This window comes from Gopherus flavomarginatus, chromosome 6 (genome assembly GCF_025201925.1).
Source record: "Gopherus flavomarginatus isolate rGopFla2 chromosome 6, rGopFla2.mat.asm, whole genome shotgun sequence".
NCBI classification, from domain to species: domain Eukaryota; kingdom Metazoa; phylum Chordata; order Testudines; family Testudinidae; genus Gopherus; species Gopherus flavomarginatus.
Genome location: NC_066622.1, coordinates 121,209,240 through 121,233,715, shown reverse-complemented (window position 1 = coordinate 121,233,715; position 24,476 = coordinate 121,209,240). Strand labels below are relative to the sequence as shown.

The 24,476-nt window shown below is 40.6% G+C and overlaps 1 protein-coding gene across 13 annotated transcripts in view; it reads left to right on the top strand.

Annotated features, from left to right (window-relative positions):
• TACC2 (transforming acidic coiled-coil containing protein 2) overlaps positions 1 to 24,476 on the top strand; it is a 235,694-nt gene that overhangs the window by 188,921 nt on the left and 22,297 nt on the right. For 8 of the 13 annotated variants that reach the window (XM_050958918.1, XM_050958914.1, XM_050958913.1 and 5 more), the window contains 7 exons: positions 382 to 589; positions 4,354 to 4,415; positions 5,331 to 5,446; positions 6,814 to 6,985; positions 8,755 to 8,895; positions 10,099 to 10,188; positions 21,997 to 22,140. In XM_050958918.1, the coding sequence (XP_050814875.1) occupies positions 382 to 589; positions 4,354 to 4,415; positions 5,331 to 5,446; positions 6,814 to 6,985; positions 8,755 to 8,895; positions 10,099 to 10,188; positions 21,997 to 22,140 (933 nt within the window). The remainder of the gene's footprint in view (positions 1 to 381; positions 590 to 4,353; positions 4,416 to 5,330; positions 5,447 to 6,813; positions 6,986 to 8,754; positions 8,896 to 10,098; positions 10,189 to 21,996; positions 22,141 to 24,476) is intronic. The other 5 variants (XM_050958915.1, XM_050958917.1, XM_050958916.1 and 2 more) reach the window with 2 other exon arrangements.

Below are 24,476 nucleotides of genomic sequence, written 5' to 3'. Positions count from 1 at the left end.
CCCCCCATTTACATTAATTCTTATGGGGAAATTGGATTAACTTAACATCGTTTTGCTTAAAGTCGCATTTTTCAGAAACGTAACTACAATGTTAAGTGAGGAGTTACTGTATCTGGGTTCATTATAAAAGGGTTTCATTGTTCAGATAAAGAGAGTCTAATTATTGAGACAAGTTATTCCTGGTGTAATTCCAAATGCTACAGATATGAGCTGGGTCTCTTTCCTCAAGTATTTTATATGGAGCTGTAAGAAGTAGCATGGAATTAATACAGCAAAATTGGGGTGGGGAGAAAGACAAAAGAATCCAGACAAATATTTCTAACTGATGGCTTGATGAGGTAATGAAAGATAATAAATTCGGTTAACATTTGTTCTGTGCAGGATTCCACTCCACTGCCTACTCCAGAAACACCCCCAGTTATATCCACCGTGGTTCACGCGACAGATGAGGAAAAACTGGCTTCTTCCATAACCAGTCAGAAATGGACTTGCATGACTGTGGATCTGGATACAGATAAACAGGATTACCCACAGCCATCTGATCTATCTACATTTGTAAATGAGACGAAGTTCAGCTCCCCTACAGAGGGTAAGCTTATAAATGACCAATCAGATCCGGTCCATGTTTTCTTTGTCAAGGAAAAGACAAAGAGAGGAAACTGAGAGACTGGAAACACTCTTATTTTAAGCTGCAGATAGGACAGCAGGGCAGCACTTCAGAGCAATATATGACTAAATTTTTCTTTTTCAGTACACTTAAGTATAATCCACTGTTCAGAGCATGTGACATGTTCCCTGCTGTGCCTAAATCAGAGGGGACGGTGGCCTGCTGTTCCTCCCAGCTAATAGATTTAGGACCCAAACCAAAGGCTTCTGAAATAGTGGAAGGCTTTCCTTTGTTTTTCCTGAGCCTCTAGTACTTTAACTCAGGTGATGGAGATTTGTATTTCAGTACTGAAGGTCCCAGCTTCAGATCTGGTCATCAATCTGGTTATCATATCACCTCTCCTAACTCTTAGGCTCCAGCTTTCTTCAAGCATGAGAAATATATAAAACCCCACAATAACAAGTGATATGTGACCATTATATGTCATAGGCACAGTATTCATCCCCATTTCCAGTCCTGAAGGATGTCTGTCTTTTTTTATAAGGCAAATTATTGCAAGATTGTTAGGTTATTTTATATGAAAGTATCAGAACCTAGCCCACTTAAGTATTTCTCAGTTGCATGTGTAGTCATGCCTTCCTTCAGCCTACATGAAGGAGTAAGTCTTTGCAGATTTTACCCTAAGGGTACATCTGATAAATGAATGTATAAATAAATACTAACCAATTTCCAACTTCAAGTTTATGGTTAGGGGACTTACTACTTCAAAATCTTATGATCCTTTTTGATCTTGTTGGTTCTATTTCCATTATCCTTACCTGATCTTTTCTGCCCATATGCCCAATATACTGTTAAAATATCATGAACAGTTTAAGGCAAAATCTGCGGAGTTTTGCATGATTATGGACTGCAGCATTTAGGCTCTTAGGCCCAATCCTGCAAACAGTTTACCCATGAGCTTAACCTGATGCACGTGAGTAATTCTGCTGACTTCAGTGGGACTGCTCATGTGAACATTCAAATGCACATGTGTAAGAGTATGCAGGATCCGGGGCTTTCGTGGGGTCTGTTGGATATCCTGTTCAGATGGTTCAATCTGAATAATCCATTCATTTTTGTTGTTAAATTATAACTAAATGCATCGATTTATGACTGCGTTGTGTGATGTTAATGTTTCCTCCTTAAAGGAAAAGTGAGCCAAAAATGATTTTTTGAACAAACATAATGTATGGATGCACTAAAACCATCATTTCCGCTCTCACACTGGTAATAGAAAGTGAACAGAATTCCTAATTCCTAATTAAATGCTAATCCTCCTGCTTCGGAAGTGTGCTGGGTGGTACGTCCAGAGTTTCAGATTACATGTTAATTATAATCAACAATGCTTCCTCTTTTGAGATTATTTAAAATAATCATGAATTCCATTGACTGTTCTGTTCATGCTGCTTTGAGAAAACTAAGTAATTTAAGAGATGTTTCTTAATACAGCAGTTTGTACCACTCTTGATACTGTTGTGATCGTCCTCTTGTAACCAAGAGCTACCTTTGTACAGATCGCAGTCAAACAATACATAGTACTCAGAGCAGGTGGACAAAAGAATTAAAGATTATCTTTAATGAGCCACATTATTTGTTTTGTTTCTAGTTGATGTACCTCAAACTGTCTTTTGTGTCAAATAGGGTTAAATATCTAAAAATCAAACACTATGGATTACAGCTGCAAGAGTGGGGATTAAGCAGATGTAGAGTTGTTATTAGCAGTGCCAACGGAGGACACTGACAGTGGTCTCCTGGCTGTAAAGAGCATTTGTATATATTGTAACAGAATGTTTCCTAGTGTTAAAGAACCAGTTTGTAAGACTTCTCTGTAATATACAAAGCGATAACAAATGGAGAAACGCATTTCAAAACATTTGATGTTGCTTTGCCCTGTAGTTAATAGTTCCTCCTAAATTTCTTCCTCGGGTTCTATTTTCTTTCATTTTACTCTTCATGTCGTCATTTGTGTGTTGTTTGGTTTTTTGCTCTAGCTAGAAAGAAGCATGTAGTTCATATGGTAGGCTTTTCCTCCCGTTTGAATTCCTGTTACCATTAAAAATAGACCATGGGATGCCAAGCATCTGAATTTACTAAACCTGCTGTAGCAGGATTCCCTTCAGCATAAAGATTAATGGATACAATATCCTAAACTTCACCTATTGCTATTTTGCAGCTATTTTTCTTAAATGGATGGCCTGTGAAATGCATGGATCTTCAAGAACATGCTATTTACACCCAGAGAGACTTTTAACTAGAAGAGAAGTTCACAATATTTGTGGGCATTTTTTAGCATCTGAATTTCTGCACAAATACCTTCTAATATTGTTTTTATAGTGAGATTTTCACTTTTCAAAACAATTAAGACATTTACACTAGTCTTGGAGGAAAACAGCCTAATTTATTTTAAAAAAACCTACCTGAATAGGCCCTTATTCAGGATGTCATCCCAGTTCAGGAAGTGTATTTAAGCACATGCTGAAATTGTAGTCACTTGTTGTTTACTATACAGAAATAGAATTAAGCACGTGATTCAGTGATTTCCTGAATTAGGCTTATAGGAAGAAAACCGACTTACTGTGTGGAACATAACAAAATACAAAACTGAATAAAAATAATTTTGAGACAAGAATATTATTGAACAGAAATCCTTAATTTTTATCTTCAGGAAACAAACTCACCATTGTGTTAGAATGTTTCTCTGAACATCAATGGTGACTGGATTTAGTTGCAAAATCTTAGATACATCTGTTGTACCTATCAGTCTTTTTTTACTGCTTTGCCCTATTGGCTTTAATGAGACTACTCATGTAAGGACTCTATTTATTTGCATGATCAAGCCCTATACCCTGTATTTGTTGCATTTATCTTCTGTTCTGTCAGCAGTTTCTTTGTCTGTGTATGTGTCTATATCAGCTCACTGTCGAGTGACCAGGATTTGCAAGAAGTGCTTGTTAATTCTTATTGAATAATTAAGGGATTTGAAATGGTAGTGCAACAAAAGGGGTTTTTTACAGGTTAGGGCAGGAAATGCTTCTCTGTAAATACTCATGCCTTGAACTGTCCTTTGTAACTAAAATTTGAAAATAAGTGTATCTATGTTACTGTGCTATCTGTCTCGAAATGAGCATGTGGATAGCTTTTTTAATCTCAATCTCAAGTAATCCATTTTTTAATCTCAAGTAATAAGATCATAATAGTTCCTGATTAAAATCTGCATGGTTTTACTATGAGTGGAATCATTTAATTACTTGTCATCTTGCAAAATCTTCCTTCTTTCAGTGGAAGAAATAGCTATTAAGACTACATCAAAATATTTTCAAAGCATTGTAATGTGACACAGCCCTTCAGATACCATGTACTGGCGTGTTTCACAGGGCTCTGCAATTTTAGTAAGCCACTGGGGTCTGTAACAGAATCCTGAACAAAGGAAGCAGATTAACCTGGAGTTTTACAGGAAAATTGATTCAAAATGACGCACCAAATTCTGCCTTTGGATATGCCATGGGGCTTCAGTTGACTGACTGCTGAAAATCAAGGCACAGTTGTCTCTGTGCATTTTGTTTGTAGGGCCTATTAGAAAACGCATCATTAGTAAAGCTGCAGACCCTGGGTAAAATTAGCAATGAGCTGCCAAGATTTTATTCACACATGCAAAAATTATATTTTCCCCGTATGCATGGAAACATTTCTCTTTGCTTCTGTTACAGAGCTGGAATATGGCAACTCATATGAAATAGAATATATGGAGAAAATAGGCTCCTCCTTGCCAGTAAGTTTTCACTTTCAAATTTTCATTTCCATTTATTTACACGCGATAGTCATTATGTACTGCTATGATAATACTGTATGGATAGTTCCCTGCTACACAGTGAATTAGATGTACATCTGTAGTAGATTTTAAACACGAGTCTTTCTAGTCAGTGTAGTCAGGTAAATTGCACGTGCTTTATTGTCCCTATCCTTATAGAAGTTATTTAATCTTTTTAATGTTGAGGTTTAGTTTCATTTCTTGGAGATGTAAAGGTATTCAATACTTTAAACCATAGCAGGTGCAGAGCACTCTATGTTGGGTTACCAAACAATGTATGGACATCTCTTAACTCTCCAAAACCATGACTAAAGCTTTTATGAAAAGAAATGATGAGCACTCTCTTCAAAATAAAGACTTACTCTAAAATATGGGAATAAAGTTATAACATCAACATTTTTTTGCCTAACTTGTATTCACTTGATTAATTAGATAGTATTAATAAGCTTCAGATGTCTGAATTTCCCACAGTGCTTATAAGAATGAAACAGTCTGTTAATGTGGAGACTCTTGGGTGTTCAATCTGATGAGATAAAGAAGGTTCCAATTAAATTTTTTATAATACTTTGTCAGCGAATGCCATATAACCCATTCAAAAAGAACGAGTGCAGAACTTAGTACCTGAATTCTAATGAATCCCAAATCGTAGTGGAGGAACTAATAAAAATTGTGAACTGCACAGTCTATGCTGTGGTCAGTGGCTTTTCTAAAATAGGCTGTTCTTTCAATACATCCATTCTGCTGTGCTGCAGAACATAGGTTATCAGCTCTAAAAGAGAAATGGAATTTCTCAGTCACTGGGTCACTTGAGGCAATGAATTAACCTTAACGGAGAATGGAAAATTGGTTGATAATTATTTCCTTTTCTTTTGACAGCAGGATGGCAGTACCCCGAAGAAACAATCTTTGTACCTTGTATTTGATGCACAGCAGGAAAGTCCAGTAAAATCTCCACCAGTCAGACTATCTGATTCTACAACTCCATGTTCAGGGTACATCACTGCAAACCGCCCCCCCCCCCCCCTCAAACAACAAACAAAACCCATTTAATAATAAAAGGACTACTAGGAAAGGGATAACAGTAAAATTATTTCCAGTCAGACATCGATTTTGTTGTATGCTTTACTTGTTCTCTGTTTTCTTTTAAAACACAGATCTGTATCTATTAAATAGAGTCCCACCTAAATTTCCTCTAAGCTGCACGGCCACACAGCAGGCTATAAAGTACTGCACAGGCGTGCAGCCACAGGGCCTGGAGAGGAGAGAGGTAGGGAGTGGGTGGGGAACAAGATGGGTCATGCAGGGCTGCCACAGGCCTCTCCCCTGGCCCTGGAGCTTCTGCTGGCAGGGAGAGGCACCTCTCCCCAGGCCCCGGAGATGCTGCCAGCGGGAAGAAGTGCCTCTGCCCTGGAACTGCTGCCGGCAGGGAGAAGCACCTCTCCCCCAGAGCTGCTGCCGGCGGAGAGAAGGCTCAGGGGAGTCCTCCGGCCCCAGCCCCTGGGCAGCCTGCACCCCAAACTCCTGATTCCCAGCCCCACCCCAGAGCCCACACCCCCAGCTGGAGCCCTCACCACTCCCGCACCCCAACCCCTTTCCCCAGCCCTGAGCCCGCTCCCACACTCCAAACCCCTCAGCCCAACCCCTGCCACACATCACCTCCATATTGGTACACATAACAAAATTAATTCCACACCTGGATATAAAACATTTGAAGAAACATTGAGTCCAACTGACCCTTGTTACACCAGTCAGTGGAGTAATGGAGTGGAGAATCAGGACTTATATTTCTGTTGCATAGTCTTGAGGATTACTTTAAAGTCTGCGGTAAAGACTATGCTATGTCTTCAGTGTAGATTATGGTTCACTACTTACAGTTTTTTCTTTAATATTAAGGGCAGTTTCATTTCAGTATATACTGTATGTCCCTCATATTGTAGCTCTTCGTTTGGCATTCCTAAACTTGTTTTTCTGAACAATTAATCCATTTTTAAATGATATATTGTAAGAGTTTTTGTTGATTTTTAGAAATGGCATTGTCCAAGGGGTTTACACTGCTGCTACTGAACAAAAATTGTCATTTGATAGAGATTTATGTAGAAGTGAGAAATAAGGGCAAAGTAATGTGTAGGCTGATCTAATCCAGTAGTACAGGGTTTATCCAGGGTACTACTTTGAAAACATTTCTCAAAATCTTGCAAGATATATTGCTATAATTCAGCCTTATGTCAATTATCCTAATTTATCAAGCTCTTGTGAAGATGAGAACGTGACAGTTTAACTGAAGAGAATTTGCTGTGTTTTTAGTAGACTGGGCTCCTAGCCTAATCTGAAAACATATACACTATCTATCTGATCCCAGGTCGAGTTTCGAGGAAACTGAAGCCCAGCTATCCTCTGGAATGAAAATACAACACCCAGGTTCCCGGGTTCTAACCACCAGCCAAGATCTGCACTTACAGTCAACCGACAAATCAAAACAAAAAGAATTGGAGCCTATGAGCTTAGGAACAGCTTCAGACCCCATTGAAATGGTAAGTAATGTATAAGAAGAGTGATAGAAATATCCTCCCAAAAAAGCAATCTTCCCATGTTTTAAGAGAGGAGAACATACAGACGGTGCAATTATAACATAGCGCTAGATGAAAATTTCTGGAGTGGAATATGAAAACCCTGAATGAAATGAAGACTTGAATTATTCTTGGACACTACTTAACCAGAACAAACTAAAAAGCAAGATCACTTGCTGAGAAATTTAGCATATTTAGCTTTATGCCTTTTCATATTAATCAGAAAGATGAAAGGTCACTTTTAAGAAGTGCCTCCAACGTTGTGCTTGCAAAATTTCACATGAGCAAAATGAGCATTTGCTCTTCCAGAGCATGTAACTAACCAGGAAGGTTTCAGTGCAGAATGTGTCCCCAAATCTACGTGGCCAAAAATCATTTCCAAGGGTTTTTGGACTCCCATCGATAAACATGCTTAATTTCCATTGGCAATAACAGGGTTTGATGGGACACCAATGAGAGAATTGATCCCCATTTTGGCTTAACAGAATACTGTTAGAATTGAGAAAAAATGTCCTGGTTCTTATCTAAGCTCAAATGTATGTTTGTGATCAATTCCTACAGGCAGATATTCTCAATATCTTATTTGTTATAAGGGATTTTATTATGTTTTAACCTGCCACATAGATATATAGACTGTGCCTGTGTTGTCTCTGGGATTTTCTATGAAAATACGCAGAATTGCTTTTTGAGTGTAGCATATCTATTGTGATGTTTTAGCATTAATAAATGATGAACAGATATTTCTCATTTTCTGATAAATTGCCAACTATTTTGATGTTATGCAGTACTGGAGGTGAGAAACTTTGTTAGAAATCTGTGCCTTTGAACTCAGTCCAGTTCCCAGTGGACTCAGCGTAAAGACTTTTGAGTCTTACTTCCAAGGCTGCAGCTTCTAGACTTCAGAGCATTGGTTCTCAAAATTTTGAATACTGTGGATAGATTCTTTGAAGGACCCCCAGCTTTCCCCAGCAAACTCCGATTTAACAACTGGCCTTGCAGCACTTGGTCACATAAGGAAGAACAATAGTATTAAGGAGACAAAGTTAAAATACACTCACTTTATAAATGCAGCAGGCATGGCTGCTTAGTTACATCTCTGTACATTGTGTATCTGTGTTTTTTGAGTTCCTGTCCTTGAGCAGAGGATTTCACATTTATTAGCCTGAAGACTCTGCTCATTGAATGGAGCTTCCATTGCTCTAATCTGAACAGGTGAACACTGTGATTCTGACCTCCTGTGTGTTTGAGACCTCTCTAACCTCGATAGCACCTGTAAATTCGATCCTAGTTGAGTTAACCCCAAAGGAACAAAAAGACACATTGTAGTGAGTGCAAAAAGTTGTTTGGGGATCATTTTAGTTGAATTGGTCAAAGAAACCTCTGAAAGTCCCATGAGAATTCTGGACTGAGCTACAACTTTCAGGAAGTTTCATTGCTTGAAGACAAACACAACATGGCAACTGGCTGACAGAAGACTGACTGACCTACAAGTGGTCCATGAACTACAGTTTGAGAACCATTGCTTTAGAGGCTTTAACATCATTTATTACACTCTAAATTTTTTAGTTTATAACCAACTTTCATTATATTTATTTCTGATTGCCTATGCATGTGTGCCAGAAAGAAAATGTTACTGAAGGCAGCAAGCAAAAGTTTGAAACAAATATATGGTTTTCAGCCTGGGCCACTTTGGCAGCCTCTGTTATTTGTTCTATATCCTCCTTACCCTTCAGACAACTCCTGAGGACTCCTTTGTCTCTGCTGATGCTCTTCTCAATAGGATATCGCGTCAAACATCAATATGTGATCAGCTTGAATATCTAGAACCTGACTTAGCAGAAAAGAACCCCCCTGTATTTGCTCAGAAACTTCAGGTTTGTAGCAGAAATATAAATACCAGTGTTCCTTTCTTAAATTTGTCAAAACACCAGTAGAGAACACATTTCACTACCTTAAAAAAAAAAAAGGGTAAAGAAAAATTCAGCTCTCTTCAAAGTTCATTTTACCTTTCAGAAACTTTTAAGAGATAGTGAGATTTGGACTTAACTCTCAGAACAGATAAGTTAGTTTCTTTAACTCTTGTGTTCTAACACTGCTGAACAGTGTCAATTAGATAATCTCACTAACTGTGTTGTAGTACAACATATTATAAAACAGTGGCTCTCAAACTTTTTCACTGGTGACCCCTTTCCCACAGCAAGTCTCTGAGTGTGACTCCCCCTTATACATTAAAACACTTCTTTAAATATTTAACACTATTATAAATGCTGGAGGCAAAGCAGGGTTTGGGGTGGAGATTGACTGCTCACGAGCCCCCATGTAATAACTTCGCGACCCCCTGAGGGGTCCTGACCCCCAGTTTGAGAACTCCTGTTATAAAATAAAACTCTTATTCTGAGCCCTGTGTTCAGTCTTAAATATGGAGAATTAACCTGACTGAATACACTTTACTTTGGTGGGCTAGTAAGCACAGAGACAGTTTCAGAGATGTAGGGCCTAATTCTGCTCTCAAGTACACCAGGCTAAATTCAGAGTAACCCTATTAATGTCAGTGGAGTTACATTGGTGCTAAAACTAGGTAAAATGAGAGTCAGGTGTTGTTTTTGTGATTGCGTTTAACCTGTAATTTGACCTGGCTTCCTCTAACAAAAGGAAACCTCTCTGGAAAGAAGGTTTACATGTATCATGGCAGATTTACATTTCAAAACTGCTGAGTAATGTTGAATAAAAAGTGACAGCAATCATAAATACAGTGAATAAATGAAAGGGAAAATCAATTAACATGACAAAGAAAGAATTTTGTCTTGTTGAGCAACATAATTGGAAAACATTTATCCCACCCAAAAAGTTGTTAACACTTAGTCCCTAGTGAGATATAACTATCTCAAAACTACCTGAAAACTTGTTTTTGTGTTCTGCTGATGTTCTAATCATGAAAGGAACGCTGAATGTGTGTTATCCAAAAATTGTTATCATGATACATTAAAATACAGCATTCATTCTCTGTGTGTGTAAAACATTTACATTGTGTTCTTAATTCATTTTTTTTCTGTGGATTGCTTAAAACCGTCTGACAGGAGGAGTTAGAGTTTGCTGCAATGAGGATAGAAGCATTGACGCTAGCCAGACAGATTACCCTGTCTTCTTTCTGCTCCTTAGATATCGAGGTATCTGTTTTATGCCTGCAATACGTGTGTGTGTGCACAGATTAAGAACCAGAGTGCTGCTTTTTCTTTAACAAAAAGGTAACTAAGCTTCTCTGAGTGATGTTTGAAGCTGTGTGCACCTCAGTACGTAGGACACCAAAGAGCATGCTGATAGCCTTACTCTACACAAAAATGCTGTCACCTGCTCCACTCGCAGAACAATTCTACTTCCAAAGTTAACTGAAGATCTGGAGGCAAAAGGCAGTCATATAAAACAGGGGACAGCCAAATTCTGCCTTTTAGATGACCATGTGTTTGTATTTGAGATCAGGATTTGGTCTAAAGTGTTTGCTGGCGCAAAAAAAAAAAAAAAGTGAGTTTTTCAATAGAGTATTACAAATTCTGTCTAGTGGTGCATTTTGCCTTCTACAGGTCATTTAAACATGAGATCTAATGACTTGTCCCTAAAACTTGAAAAGTTCAATCTACCCACACTTCAGGTTTCTGAAGAACAGGATTCAAATGATTTTGAATGACCTCAAAGGCTCTCAAGGGAAAGAACCTCCCCTGCATAAATTCTCTTTATTCATTAAGATCTAAAAATTTTCTGTATTGATACTTCTACAGCAAGCTGGCTAGTGCCACGTCAGTGTGATGCATCATCAGAGTGACACTGCTCCAGTGATGCATATGGTCTCCCATATTTGAAACTAGACTGAAATATTATCTCTGATGTAGTATCTTTGATGTTTAGTACAAAACGTTGTGCTAGTCTAGGAAAACCCTTATGGTGCTTTTAATAAAAAGCTCACAACAGCCCCATGAGTTTTACCTCAGTGATATACTTCCAAAATCGTATCAACTGAATGGAATGGAATGCTGACAAGACAACAGTGTCCTGCTGACATGAGACATTTATTTCCATATCAGGAGAATATTATTCTGCCTTGTCAGTGGCCTTTATTTTCTTACACTAAATGATTAATAAGTCATTGGGGGGCCCAAACTAATTCTTTTAATATTTAAGTGGCAGCTGTGCACTGGACCATAACTGCATTTTGACTGGCTCAGAGATTAGACTTGATCTGTGCTTTAACCAATCATAAGCAAGTTAGTTCATAAAAGTGAGTCTCTTTTGATAGTGTACTGTACTTTTATGGATTAACTGATGGCCAGTTAGAATAAATTTGAGCAGTTTAGCTTATGTTGGTAAATAGTGGCTTTTGATGCAACTGTCTGAGTGACGAATGGCTATTTCATTTAGTGTAATGAATGGTATAAAATGATAGTAATTAATTCCCTGTGGAAATATGAATGTTTCGAAGTATGTGGGCTCCTGTTTTTAGTGAAGCCAGTGGGAAGCTTCACTGTTGACTTGAATGATAGCAGGTTTGGGCCCAACTTTCTAATTAGAAACAGTTGGAATAAATAGGAAGGGTTGAAATGATAAATGGCATTTTCTTGATGGGAGTAAAGTACCTGCGATTAGTCTTAATTCTCTGAAATTCTGGAAAATGTGTGGGTTTTTTATATATACATCTATAACTAAAGCACAATGATGTCTTTAGCTGAATGATACCGATGTCATGCTAGGCTGGGAAAGACTTTTGTCCTTGGTTAACTTTAGTCTTTAAGTGGATGTTGCTAATATCAAATTAGCCCATGATGATAACCCTTGTGACTAACACTGAGTGTCTTATAGTGACCGATGGACTCAATGTAGATTAGTTATAATAGGATACACCAAATGACTGCAGTGACTTAAATCCAGAGGCTACTGAGGATAGACAGGATAGTGGCTGGCAGGAACACTTTCTGAAAGGCACTGATTATTTTCTTAATGTGGTATCAATATATTTATAATTGTTGTGCATATAGATGTAAAACCTTGCAACATCTTTTTAATAAGAACAAAACTACCTTTCACAGTGGTTAAGTTACATCTAAATCAGAAACTCAAGCATTAAGTGCTAATCTAAAAATGATAACACTTGAATCAGAATATTACTGGGCAGTAGGAATTAGTCTTTTTCATTCAGATGAAGAGGGGCTTTTGTGAGAGTAGACGTTGGGTCTGGTCCTGACCTCCTGAAATCAGTGTGAATTTTGTTAGTGACTTCAGCAGGATAGGGTCCTTTTTCTTCAGTCTCCAAAGATGGAAACAATGCAGACGGAGTCTTTTCAGATGCAACTGACAAATGAGAGTGAAAACAGTCGAAGAAAAAGAACTTTTACTAGGAAACGTGACTTCAGTCTGCCCGTGCTAAGATGGCTGAACAGTCTAGGACTGTCGAACAGACTTGTGTGTCCAACTCCCATTTTTTTGTGTAGGCAGGACAGATCTCAGGAAGAGTCTGTGTCAGCCGCTCAAGAATTGCTGAGGTAACATGTAAAGCTATGAAGCTGAAATAATCACTTCTCCTGTGTAAATTAGAGAAACCAGCGGGAAAAGGGTGTTGGCAGCAAGAGAAGCAATATACATAATTGTTTTGAGAGGACAAAGGTAGCAAAACTTTAAGGGGTAAGTTTTCAAACAAGAACTTTCCTTTCTCTGGGCTTGTCTACATCAGAAAGTTGGAGCGCTGGTGAGGGAGTTACAGCGCTGCAACTTAGGAGGTGTACACATCTGCAGGGCACCACCAGCGCTGCAACTCCCTGTTTGCAGCGCTGGCCGTACTCCCGTTTTGTCTCGGGTGTAGAGGATCCAGCGCTGGTGATCCAGCGCTGGTAATCAAGTATAGACACTTACCAGCGCTTTTCTTGACCTCCGTGGAATAAGCAGGTATCCCAGCATACCTGAGGAAGCCTCTGGTAATCAAGCAGGTCTCCTTCCCCGTCTTGCTCTCTCGTTCCCCGAACCCCCGAGCAAGCAGGTCTCCTTCCCTGCGGTTTGCAGGGTGGTTCGGGGAACGCGAGAGCAAACCGCGGCGAAGCTGGTCTCCTTTCCCGGTTTGCTCTCTCGTTCCCCGAACCCCCGAGCAAGCAGGTCTCCTTCCCTGCGGTTTGCAGGGTGGTTCGGGGAACGCGAGAGCAAACCGCGGCGAAGCTGGTCTCCTTTCCCGGTTTGCTCTCTCGTTCTCCGAACCCCCGAGCAAGCAGGTCTCCTTCCCTGCGGTTTGCAGGGTGGTTCAGGGAACGCGAGAGCAAACCGCGGCGAAGCTGGTCTCCTTTCCCGGTTTGCTCTCTCGTTCCCCGAACCCCCGAACAAGCAGGTATCCTTCCCTGCGGTTTGCAGGGGGGTTCGGGGAACGCGAGAGCAAACCGCGGCGAAGCTGGTCTCCTTTCCCGGTTTGCTCTCGCGTTCCCCGAACCCCCCTTGAAGCCGCCCAACAGCGCTGCAGTGTGGCCACATCTAACACCACTTGCAGCGCTGGTTGCTGTAAGTGTGGCCACTCTGCAGCGCTGGCCCTATACAGCTGTACTAATACAGCTGTAACAACCAGCGCTGCAAAATTTTAGATGTAGACATGGCCTCTGACACAGTCGTGTTTGCAAAACTTGGGCCCACATTTTTGGGCCCACAGTTTAACCTGAGTGGGAGCATAAATCATGTAGTTAAAAGGTGTGATTATTCCACTTTTTGTCCAAAGTACATTTGTGAGTGCGAAAATATTGCTGCAAAAGGAAAGCCAGACCTCAGTTCAGCTAAATGGATGGATACTTCTGTGTGAAGATTATAGTAATTTCTTCTATTTCATTTCAGTGCCCATGCATATCTTTGTTTACTTTGAATTCTGTGAGCTGGGATTAGTGTAGTTGGTAAATCAAGGTGTATCAGGTCACATTCCTAATTAAATATTTGAATTATAGAAGAGATGCTCAACAAAGGAAATATATACGCTTCCCAGTTACTTACACTAAGATTTCAGTGACCCACATGTAACATTAATTCCCCTGCAGAATCTAATCCTTCTGTGTAAGGGTCAGTGATTTATAAATCCCTGTGCTTGTAATTACCCTAATTAACTTTTTTACCTTATTAGTGGTGCTGGTACTGTTGTTAGGTGCTGAATTCATAGTACTGACAGTATTATTTTATGTGAATACTGTAGTTTAATTGGTCAAATTGTCATTTTCTCAGCTGTTAAAAAGGAAAATTTAAATCCAAAAAGGTATCTGTTACACTAATTTGCAACATTTTAGGTGCTGTATGAAATTGGTTTGCAGGATAATATTCCAGGGACTAGTAACGGTCACTCCTAAATAGGTTTAATAGGATAATTCCGGCAGGCAGGACAATTTTAGGGTCCAGTGGAACTATGAGTAGGAGGAGAAATTTGCAAGATTAGGGCCTTAAATACATGGGCATATGAGCCCACTAGTGGAAAGGCCACTTGATCTAGATGGCTAACTCCAAAGAGTTTTTACAGTAGTAAAAAGTTTCTGAACTTCAGATTGGATTATGTGTTCATTGGCTTTTAACCTTTTTGTACATTTACTCAAATCCAGTGGAAAATATTGGCAAAAGCATAATTGGATAAATATATCAGTGACGCATCTAACAGAGTGTAAGAAACAACAATGACCATTTGCAGTGTTACAGATGAAGCATTTTTAAATATCTCCTTCTCTTCCCCCTTTCTAAGACAATGTTCATTATCCTGGCAGTTTCTTTGTCCCCTACCCCATCTGTATCAGAAGTAGGTGCATGTGCCTGCTACCACAGCGAAGGCTTTCTAACAGTTCCCCCAGGAAAACGTAACAATAAAGTTCTGGGGGCTTTAGTCAAGGCTGGTTATCAATGTCCTCACAAACCTGCAGTCCCCATCACCTGTCCCACTCCACTGGTTTGGTCTGAAAGAAATAAAGTCCCCTGCATCTGAAGAGTGATACTCTCTTTCCCAGTCCCCTTTTTTTTTTCTTTCTCGCTTAACAGAAAATTCATCCATTCATTGATGCAATTCCAATGTTTAGGCTTCCTTTTTAATGGGAGTTTTCAACAGTTGTGTTCCTTTACAGACAACACAGCCATGGCTGACCCATATATTTATCATGATCAATTAGTCCAATCTCCCAGATTTCAGTTCAGAGGGGCATGTGAAACCCACTGGTAAAAGAACTCCACACCATTGCACAAGTACTTGAGCTATTGAATCACTGAGTACAGTACTTAGTATAGTGTACTGTATTTGAAGAGTCATGCATCTCTGTCATCCTATGTCTGAGGCTCAGAGAGCTGAAAAATCAATGGCATAGCAGTTTTCTCCCTGCTCCTCCCAAATTGCCATCTCTTTGCCTGGCCTCATTTTCCTTGGGTAGTAGCCCCATAATTCCAGCTTTGCTGAAGTCCCAGTGGATTGGCCAACCACCCTCTGCCACAACTTCCACAAAGCAGTCTGCTGGGGCGGGGGAAGGGGAGGCATAGAGTCTTCTCACCCTCCTCCTTTGCTCATCATGTATTTTGCTTTGGAGAGAATGGAAACAAGTGAACTCCTGGGCTACTTGAGCACTTATCCCCAGTGTTGAGAAGGGAAAGGAAAATAATCTTGTCATAGTCACATAGCTCCTCTTGTAGCCTATGTACATTTTTTAAGACTAACGAAGTGTGAAGAGCTCACAGGAGTTAGAGATGAAAAAGGGCATGGACCATTAAAGCTGTGCTTTGCACTCCAGATATAGGGTGTACTGAAGACCAACTGCTACCCTGTATACATTCAAGTCCAAAGTTGTCTTTAATTTCTCTATTGTGTTTGTGTTTGATGAGGAGATAAAGCAATTTTTTTTTCACCCAATAATATTGAACTTAGCCATAAATGGTAGATTTTATCATAACTATTAAATGACTAGGGTCGCCAAAGAATTTTTGTTTTTTGCATGTGCGCGATTGTGTAAAATATATATCTATAATATAAAACCAGAACTTCTGAAATGTACTTTACTTAAGTAACTATTTTATATTGGGAGGTATCATTATTTATTTCAGAATATGGGCTACGGTATAGTGTTTAGAATAGGGGTGGGCAAACTATGGCCTACAGGCCAGGTTCGCCCATGAGCCATTTTAAGCCAGCCCCTGAGCTGCACCAAGCGGCTTGGCCTCACTCTGGCTGGGGTGCTGGGTCGGGGCTGCATCATGCGGCTTGGCCCCACTCTGTGGGGCGCTGAGTTGGGGGCCACACCCCTGAGCCTCTCCACACGCCCCAACCCCATCTGTATCAGAAGTAGGTGCATGTGCATCAGAAGTAGGTGACCCCTGCCCGAGCCCTGATCCCCCTCCCACTCTCCAAACCCCTCCATCCCAGCCCAGAGCATGCTCATACACCCAAAACTTCTCATCCCCAGCCCCACCCCAGAGCACGCACACCCAGCCAGAACTTGCACCCCTGCCCCAGGCCTGCTCCCCCTCCTGCCCTCTGACCTCCTAGGTCCCAGCCCAGAGCACTCTCCTATACCGCAAACTCCTCATCCCCAGCCCCAACCCAGAGCCCATCTCCTCACCCCCGCCCACACCCCAACCCCAATTTTGTGAGCATTCATGGCCCTCCATACAATTTCTATTCCCCAATGTGGCCCTCAGTCCAAAAAGTTTGCCCACCCCTGCATTAGAACCTATGCTGGTGTTATTGTTAAGACCAGTGAATCAGCTGGATTAGATTTAGCATTTGATAGTTATATTGAAATTGGTCATGTGCCTCTTCTCATTTTCTCTTATTTTGCATGCTTGCAATCCCAGTGCAGGAAAGGTGGCCAGAGGAAAAGGAATGTGTTTGGTTCCCAAATATCAAAAGTAAGAGTTCAATGACCAGTCAATACGATACTTCTACTGACTGATCTTCGTGTATGAAATGTGGTAGTTTGTAAATCCCTTAGCTAGTTGTCCTAATTAAACTCACTTTGCCTGGCTTTTTTGTGTTGATTCTTAGATGCTGAATCCACAATACTGGGCCCTATAGTTTTACTGTACAAACTGTCACGTATATATATATTTTAAAATAGCTTGTTCAGCACCCAATGTGGCATGAGAACTCCGAAAGGCCTATAAAGGAACTACTTGGGATTTTGCACCCCTCTGTTCTTATAGGACAGTGATATGCGAGAAGAGGAATTGAGAACAAAAGAAGAAAAGACACCTCTTCATTAATCATAATCTTATAGAATAATTATTTGACAAGTCCTCCTTTATTATATCTGTACAAAAGCAGGCTCATATCTCAGTCACACCATAAAACTTGTAGAGATTTTTTTTCCTCAGTATGTTTGTTGATATTAACAGGATCTATTGCTGTGGACATTATGGAGAGAGGAACAGACCCTAGAATTTGAACATTACATACTTTCCCTTACCATTTCAGCTGCAAGCAATATAATGCAACTTATTGCTTTGTGATTTCAAAGCTCTGTAGAACTACTAACACTATTCTAGTAACTGTGAATCAAGACTAATGTCAAAGGGACTAAATTATTACATATAGAGAAGATGTGTGAACTTTAATGCTGGATGTTTCATAGACTACTTCATTCTATATTTCAGTATGGACAGAAGTGAAACATAGGGTCAGAATTCCATCAGTACACATAAAGTAACTAGCAGATTTAGAAAAATACTTTCCCCCTTTTGAATAGAATGGAAGTCCCTTAGTAGAAAAACTATATATGAAGCTGTGTGTGCATGTGAATATCTCATCAGTGTTACTAAAAGTGCAATGAGCGTACAATAGGCTTCCAAAACATAAAAATCATGGACCAGATTCTAACCCTGTGCTTTGGCTGCTTTGCATCACACCAGCAATGGAATCTAGTCCTAAAACCATTTTTACAGTCCTAAGGAAAGTGTGATCATCCAGTAGCAAAGTATTAGCATAAATTCAAAGCCGAGCTTTAAAATACTATGCAGGCACACCCTGCCTGCATATAAGGAATGTGTATAGATATATTTACACTTAAGTAAAATAATTTTACTTAAGCACTCATCTGGAAGGAGGAAGAAAGAATACTTCACTGTGAAAACAGATTTATATCTACAATATTCAGAGTTAGTTCAGATGTAAAACATATATACTCCAGAATGCAACTTGGGGATTACGTACTGGACGCAGAGTTGATTATTATTTATGGGGCCTGAGCAAGAGGGAGAGCGTGTCATGGGAGTGATCTGACATCTGAAATATCGTTCAGTAGGAAAGGCATGCAAATGTATCACATAATGTGAAATGGAGATTTGTAATATGGCTCAGAGAAGAGAATAACAGATGGTTCATCAGAAAGGAATAGTTATTAATGAGTACATATTCTGTTACCCAAATTCTTGTGCGTTGTGGCATTTTTATTTACATGGAAGGACTGGTTTTAAAAGTTTTACCAATAGAGATGAGTTGATGTCAAATGATGTATCAGAATTTGAAATACTGTGCATGTTGGATGAGGTTGATAATCTCTGTGGAGGGGGACTACTTGAGCTGAGTGAAGTGCTGCAAGCTTTTTGTACTGCACAAGCTCATTGATAATACAGTACTTAGGACAAATGTGGCATAAGAAATTTTTCTTCTTTATCTGGATTGCTATGGTTTAAGAGAACCTGGAAAAAACATTCTATTATCATCAATATGCTTGTTTCTAAGAGCAAATGAGCCATTTGAGCAATAAGTTATATCCCTTACCATTGCATTCTATTTAAGTGTGATATCACTATGGTGTTTGGGATATGTTACTTTGCTGCAGTTCAGGTACAGTCCTGGTTCTTTAACATTCCACCTGTTCTACAGGAGACTTTCTGCCCTAAAGGGTGAATTCCATGGAATAAAATTGAGTTTCTGTGAAACAAGACAATCATGGATTTTTTCAGATATCCAAGACTGTAGCTGAGCGTCTGGGGAAATTGTTGATCTGAAGTCTGAGGTTCTGCAATTTAATATTGTTTTCTCTTTTTGACAAAGCTGTCAAGTGCATCAAGAACGTATAAAGCAAAGGTGGATGTTACCATATGAAATACTGCTTTTCAACAAAGAAAAACAGTGTTCGATTGTTAGAAATGCTGATGCTGTAACTCCGTGTTCCTTTCTAATTGTAGCTTTTAGTTTTGTTAATGTGACTTGTTTCCCTTCCTCTCTGGTTCCTATATGCTGGTCATAAACATTACTGACCAGTTGGCTGTAAATTCTCTCTACCTGAGAATGTTTCCATTGGCTTTCATTGTAATGTGTATGCAGTTAGCGTTGATTAACATAGTACATGATACCACTATGAATAGCAGAGCTGGGTAAAAGATTGTTCAGATGTTCATTCAGTTAACTGCTGGAAATGTTTGCTGGGAGAATGAGTCTGGACAAATATTATATAATATAGGAAACAGGAAGTTCTGAGTTCTAATCCTGGCTGTTCTTTGGACTCACTAGGTGTCTTTGGGCAAATTATTTTATCTCTACCTGTTTCCTAATTGGTAAATAGCAGGATAATACTCACCTGTTTGACAGGGATGTTTTGAGGATTAAATAATAGGCCAAATACTGCTAACTAGAGTAAGCCATTTAATTTATTGGATAAAGTAAGCAGGATCTGGCCTGATATTTGTACTTTGCTTTGAACATATAGGATCAAATACAACTTTGATATAAACAATGAAATACTAACAAACCCCAAAAGCACTACGAATACCTGAAACAAAGTCATAACAGTAAAGGCAAATGCTAAAGAAGCCATATTCAAGGCGCAGAATCCAAAGGCTGTCACATGCAGTGTTTTTGTAGATACTTGCATGTATACTACTAATTGAATGTCACAAGTTATGTCAACATCTTCAGTCCTATCCATTAAACTTTGTTTGGTCTGCATGGCTACTTACTAGATAACGCAAATTGCTTCTATTGCCACCTTTAGTATTTTACTTACTGCGTTAGCTGTTCTGTGTGTAAAGAGTTAAGCTAAGTTCCTTCAGACTTGACCTTTCTTTAACAGAAGTTTGTCCCATTATTCCTAGTATTATATGTGACAGCTCAAAAAAATTCTTACGAGCATCAGTTCTTTTTTTCTTAAGGATTTTGTATATCTTACTTGAGTCCCCTTTACTGCAAAGTCCCATCCACTTGCTAAAGGGGTGAGTGTGTGTGTAGGGAGGAGTAGGGTTGCTCTTGGTTTGTTTTTTTAAACGTGCTTAAAGGTAATTGAAACCCAGCTACCCATTAAATTAGATTTGAACAAAGCGAAAACATTTTTCATATGCGTATTTGAGACTCATTAGAACTTGTAGGTCTTTAATTTCCTGGACCTTTTTAAATAAGGGTTTTACCATCTTAAACAAGGGTATTACATTTTATTTAAAACAATGGACTGGGAATCAGGAGACTTGGGCTTAATTTGCAGCATTGCCATGGTCTTCCCATGTGACCTTGCACAAGTCATGTAGGGCCTGATTTTCCATTACCCTGCAATTTATGTAGTCATGTACATTAGTATGTCTGAATGGTTGTTTATACTGACTTTGCACTAGTGTAAATGACTAGCTGAGATACAGAGTAATGGAGACCTAGTCGTCAATCTCTAGTGCCTCATTTACCCATCTGTAAAGTGAAGGTGATAGTACTTCCTTCCCTTACTAAGGTATTGTGAGGCTACACTAATTAATGTTTGTGTGATGCTGAGATAGTGCTTGTGAACACTGAACCCCATTTCTGTAATCTTCTCTGAGTCCAAAAAAATTTGAAGTACTGTCTCCTCCACTGTCCTCTTGTTCCACATATGAAACTGTTCTTGAGCAATTTTCACCGTCCACATGTTTTTCTTAAAACAGTGATTATTTATTTTTTAGTACCCGCCTAATTCTCTTTTACAATCTTTCTCATTTTTTTCTGTGGCTAGCCCTGAATGTCTTGTATCTTGCATTGTTTAGGCTTATTATATTATTTGCAAGATAATGCATGTAAGTTTTTCATAGCTGGTTTTTTAATATTTTCCCCATTTCTCATTTTATTTGCACCTTTGGGCCAAACTGTGTTTGCTTTACTCACTCAAATGGCCCTGTTGACTTGATCTGAATCATGCAAGCAGGATGAGTAAGACTGGCCCTTTAGAAATAAAACTGAACTTAATTTATGAATGTTATTTAGTACTCACACATTCTATACAGGTGGAGCAGTAGCACCTAGGGTGACCAGCTGTCCCGATTTTATCGGGACTGTCCCAATATTTGCTTGTTTGTCCCACGTTCCGACTGATGTTCGGTCAGGACACTGGACAAACAAGCAATTTTGCCCTCTGCTCCCGCGCACAGGCGGAGCCCGGAGGGGCTCTCGTCCCCCGCCCCCAGCCCTGCCCCCTTCTTCCCCCATTGGATCCCTCCCCAAATCCCCGCCCTGGACCCGCCTCTTCCCCAAGCATGTGGCATTCCTACTCCCTCCCAGGTTTGCACACGGTCCCGATATATCATGTTTGTCATCCGGTCACCCTAGTAGCACCACCTATACTGAAGTACCCTAATACTATCTACAGAATCTGATTTACAGTAGACAGAGAGTACATTGGCTGGTCAGAACTAATATGAGGTACAATATCTGTTAGCTTACCTTTTTCTGTCTTTTTAAATATTGTTTTACTCAAACTGATTCCCCTTCAGTGATGACTGCTTCTAGTTTTTTCTTGTTTTCTTCACTCAAATGTTCTTTTTTGGATATTTCATTTTTTTCAGGTATAGAATAGTTTTGAGAAGTTCTAACTCATGCCTTTAAAATTTTATTTCCCAGCATTATCTTTATTGTTTCCTGTATAAGAATGAAGTCATGAATATTCATTGTAAGGTCACATTTCCTCATTGTTTCATTTTTCCCATTAAAAGGCCAGCTGAACTATTAGTAAACCCATAATCAATGGTAAATTTCTTCTTTTTTTTTTTAAATACAGAAAGAACCTGCTATTCCAGCAGATGTTCCCATCTCTAAAAGTACTCTGTACTCCCGAATCAGCACTTCTGAGGCAGAAAATACCACAGATCTGCTCTACCAGCAAGAAGATTTGGATTCTGCACTACAAATTGCCAGACAGGAGGTAACTTTTTATAGTCTTTGAAAATAAGAAGTTTCTTCTGTTGGTAGTTTCCTTCTTCTTAGTTTTCTCAAAATCAGTTCACCTGAACTAGACATAGTCTGTACTGAAAACTGTGGCCCTGATTTTTATATACAGTAAGGCCCCTTTATACTGCTCTGGCAGCATAAAAGGGACTTAAAATGGAAGTAGGTTTTATTTGCTTGGCGTAGATGAGAATCAGACCCAGTATATGGAAATTTGTATTATTTATTTTACATAGCACTGTGCAGTTAGTTACCTGCAATCTATACAACTTGAGTAATGGAATATTCGTTAATCTTTTCAAAACAAATGTTATAAGGCTTCTACTTTTTATTATTTTATAGTGCCTCACGGTGCTTCACAGAAAATATGAAAGACTGGTCCCTGCCTGAAAAGATGATTCAATCTAATGTTTAAAAAGCACAAACTGTGTGGATATAACATATACCAGGAGGGGGAGGGACAAGGAGGAATGTAGGTTATGGGTATTATGATTCCATGGTTATTCAGTTCAGACATACATGCACGAATGTAGCGTTCCTTCAGGATTCATTACTCAAGAATTTAAAGATTTGGTCCCTTGTGGAATCGGATATAAGGGCACTTCTTCTACAGAGGAATAGAATAGCTCTGTAAAAGTATCTTCATGTAATTAGGGAGGAGCATAAATTTAAATACAGGATTTACCACCTCTCAAAAGAGTTTGGGGACGTTTGAGTTGGGTTCCACATGCACACATCTGAATGCAGGCCTTATGTTTTGAAATGGAAAAGTTCCTTGGGGGCATATGGTTTTGGATCCAAATCTGGATATGAAATCTCCAGTGCAGACCTTTCTCTAGTACAGGGGTCTGCAACCTTTCAGAAGTGCTGTGCTGAGTCTTCATTTATTCACTCTAATTTAAGGTTTCGCGTGCCGGTAATACATTTCAACGTTTTTAGAAGGTCTCTCTCTATAAGTCTATAAACTATTGTTGTATATATGTTAAATAAACAAGTTTTTTAAAATGTTTAAGAAGCTTCATTTAAACTTAAATTAAAATGCAGATCTTATCAGTTTAGTGCAGTGGGGTGCACTGGGGTGCACGCACCCCCTGGGGCAGGGTCAGTGCAAGGATATTTTGCACCCTAGGCGAAACTTCCACCTTGCACCCCCCCACACACACACACATGGGTTCATTGAGGGGCAAATCCCAATGAGCCTTTATAGACCCCAGGGGCCAGCCTGCCCAGGGGCTGCTCCCCAGATCAGGTTCCCCTCTCCGTACCCCCTGAACTCCCCTGGAGGGTGCACACACCCCCTGCGAGCCCTCCTCACACCACCCAGGTGGTCCCCGCCCCGAGTCCACTCACTGGCTTTGCCAGGCTTGGGCTGCTGCAGCAGCTCAGCAGGGAGGAACCACCTTCCAGGGCACCAGAGAGCCAGAGCATCTCGCTTGCAGCAGCAGTGAGCCCCAGCCATGGAGGAGGCAGCACGGTGCAGGGGGGCAATTCCCCTGCAAAGGCAGCAGCACTGCTAGTGGGAAGCAGCTGGGCCCCCCACCCCTCCTACCCAGGCTGTGGCCTGGTGCCTCCCCTGGGGGCTCCTGCAGGCTGCAGTGGATGTATGCAGTCTCCAGCCCCCATGCGCTTCCCCCCGGTTTCCCCCTCGCCTAGGGCTACCATATTTCAGCAATCAAAAAAGAGGGGAGAGCCCTGGCCTAGCCCCTATCCACTCCCTCCCTCTTCCCAGCCCAATTGCCCTGTTCAGAACCCCCAACCCCCCTGTGCTCTTTGTCCCCTGACTGCCCCCTCCTGGGAACCCTGCCCATAACTGCCCCCCAGAACCCCACCCTTACCTAAGCCTCCCTGCTCTTGTCCCCTGACTGCCTCCTCCTGAGACCCCCCACCCTAACTGCCCCCCTAGGACCCTACCCCCTTCCTGTCCCCTGACTGGCCTAAGCCTTATCCACACCCCCGCTCCCAAACAGACCCCCGGGGACTCCCACACCCCATCCAACCATTCCCTGCCCCCGACAGGACCCCCAGAACTCCCAACCCATCCAACCCTCCCCCTGCTCCCTGACTGCCCCCCGGGATTCCCCTTACCATGTCCATGCCGGTCAGACACTGTCTCCACGTGGAGGCAAAATTCCACATGGAGTGCTGAGGCAGCAGGAGGGGCAGCGGCGATGGCAGCTCACACTTCTGGGAGCTGCAGAACCCAAATGCGGTGAGGAGGGAGCCGTGGGGTGCACCTGCCCGGTCTGTGGCCCGGTGGCTCCCCCCAGGGGGGCTCCTGCAGCAGATGCATGCGGGTGGTGGTCCCCATGCACC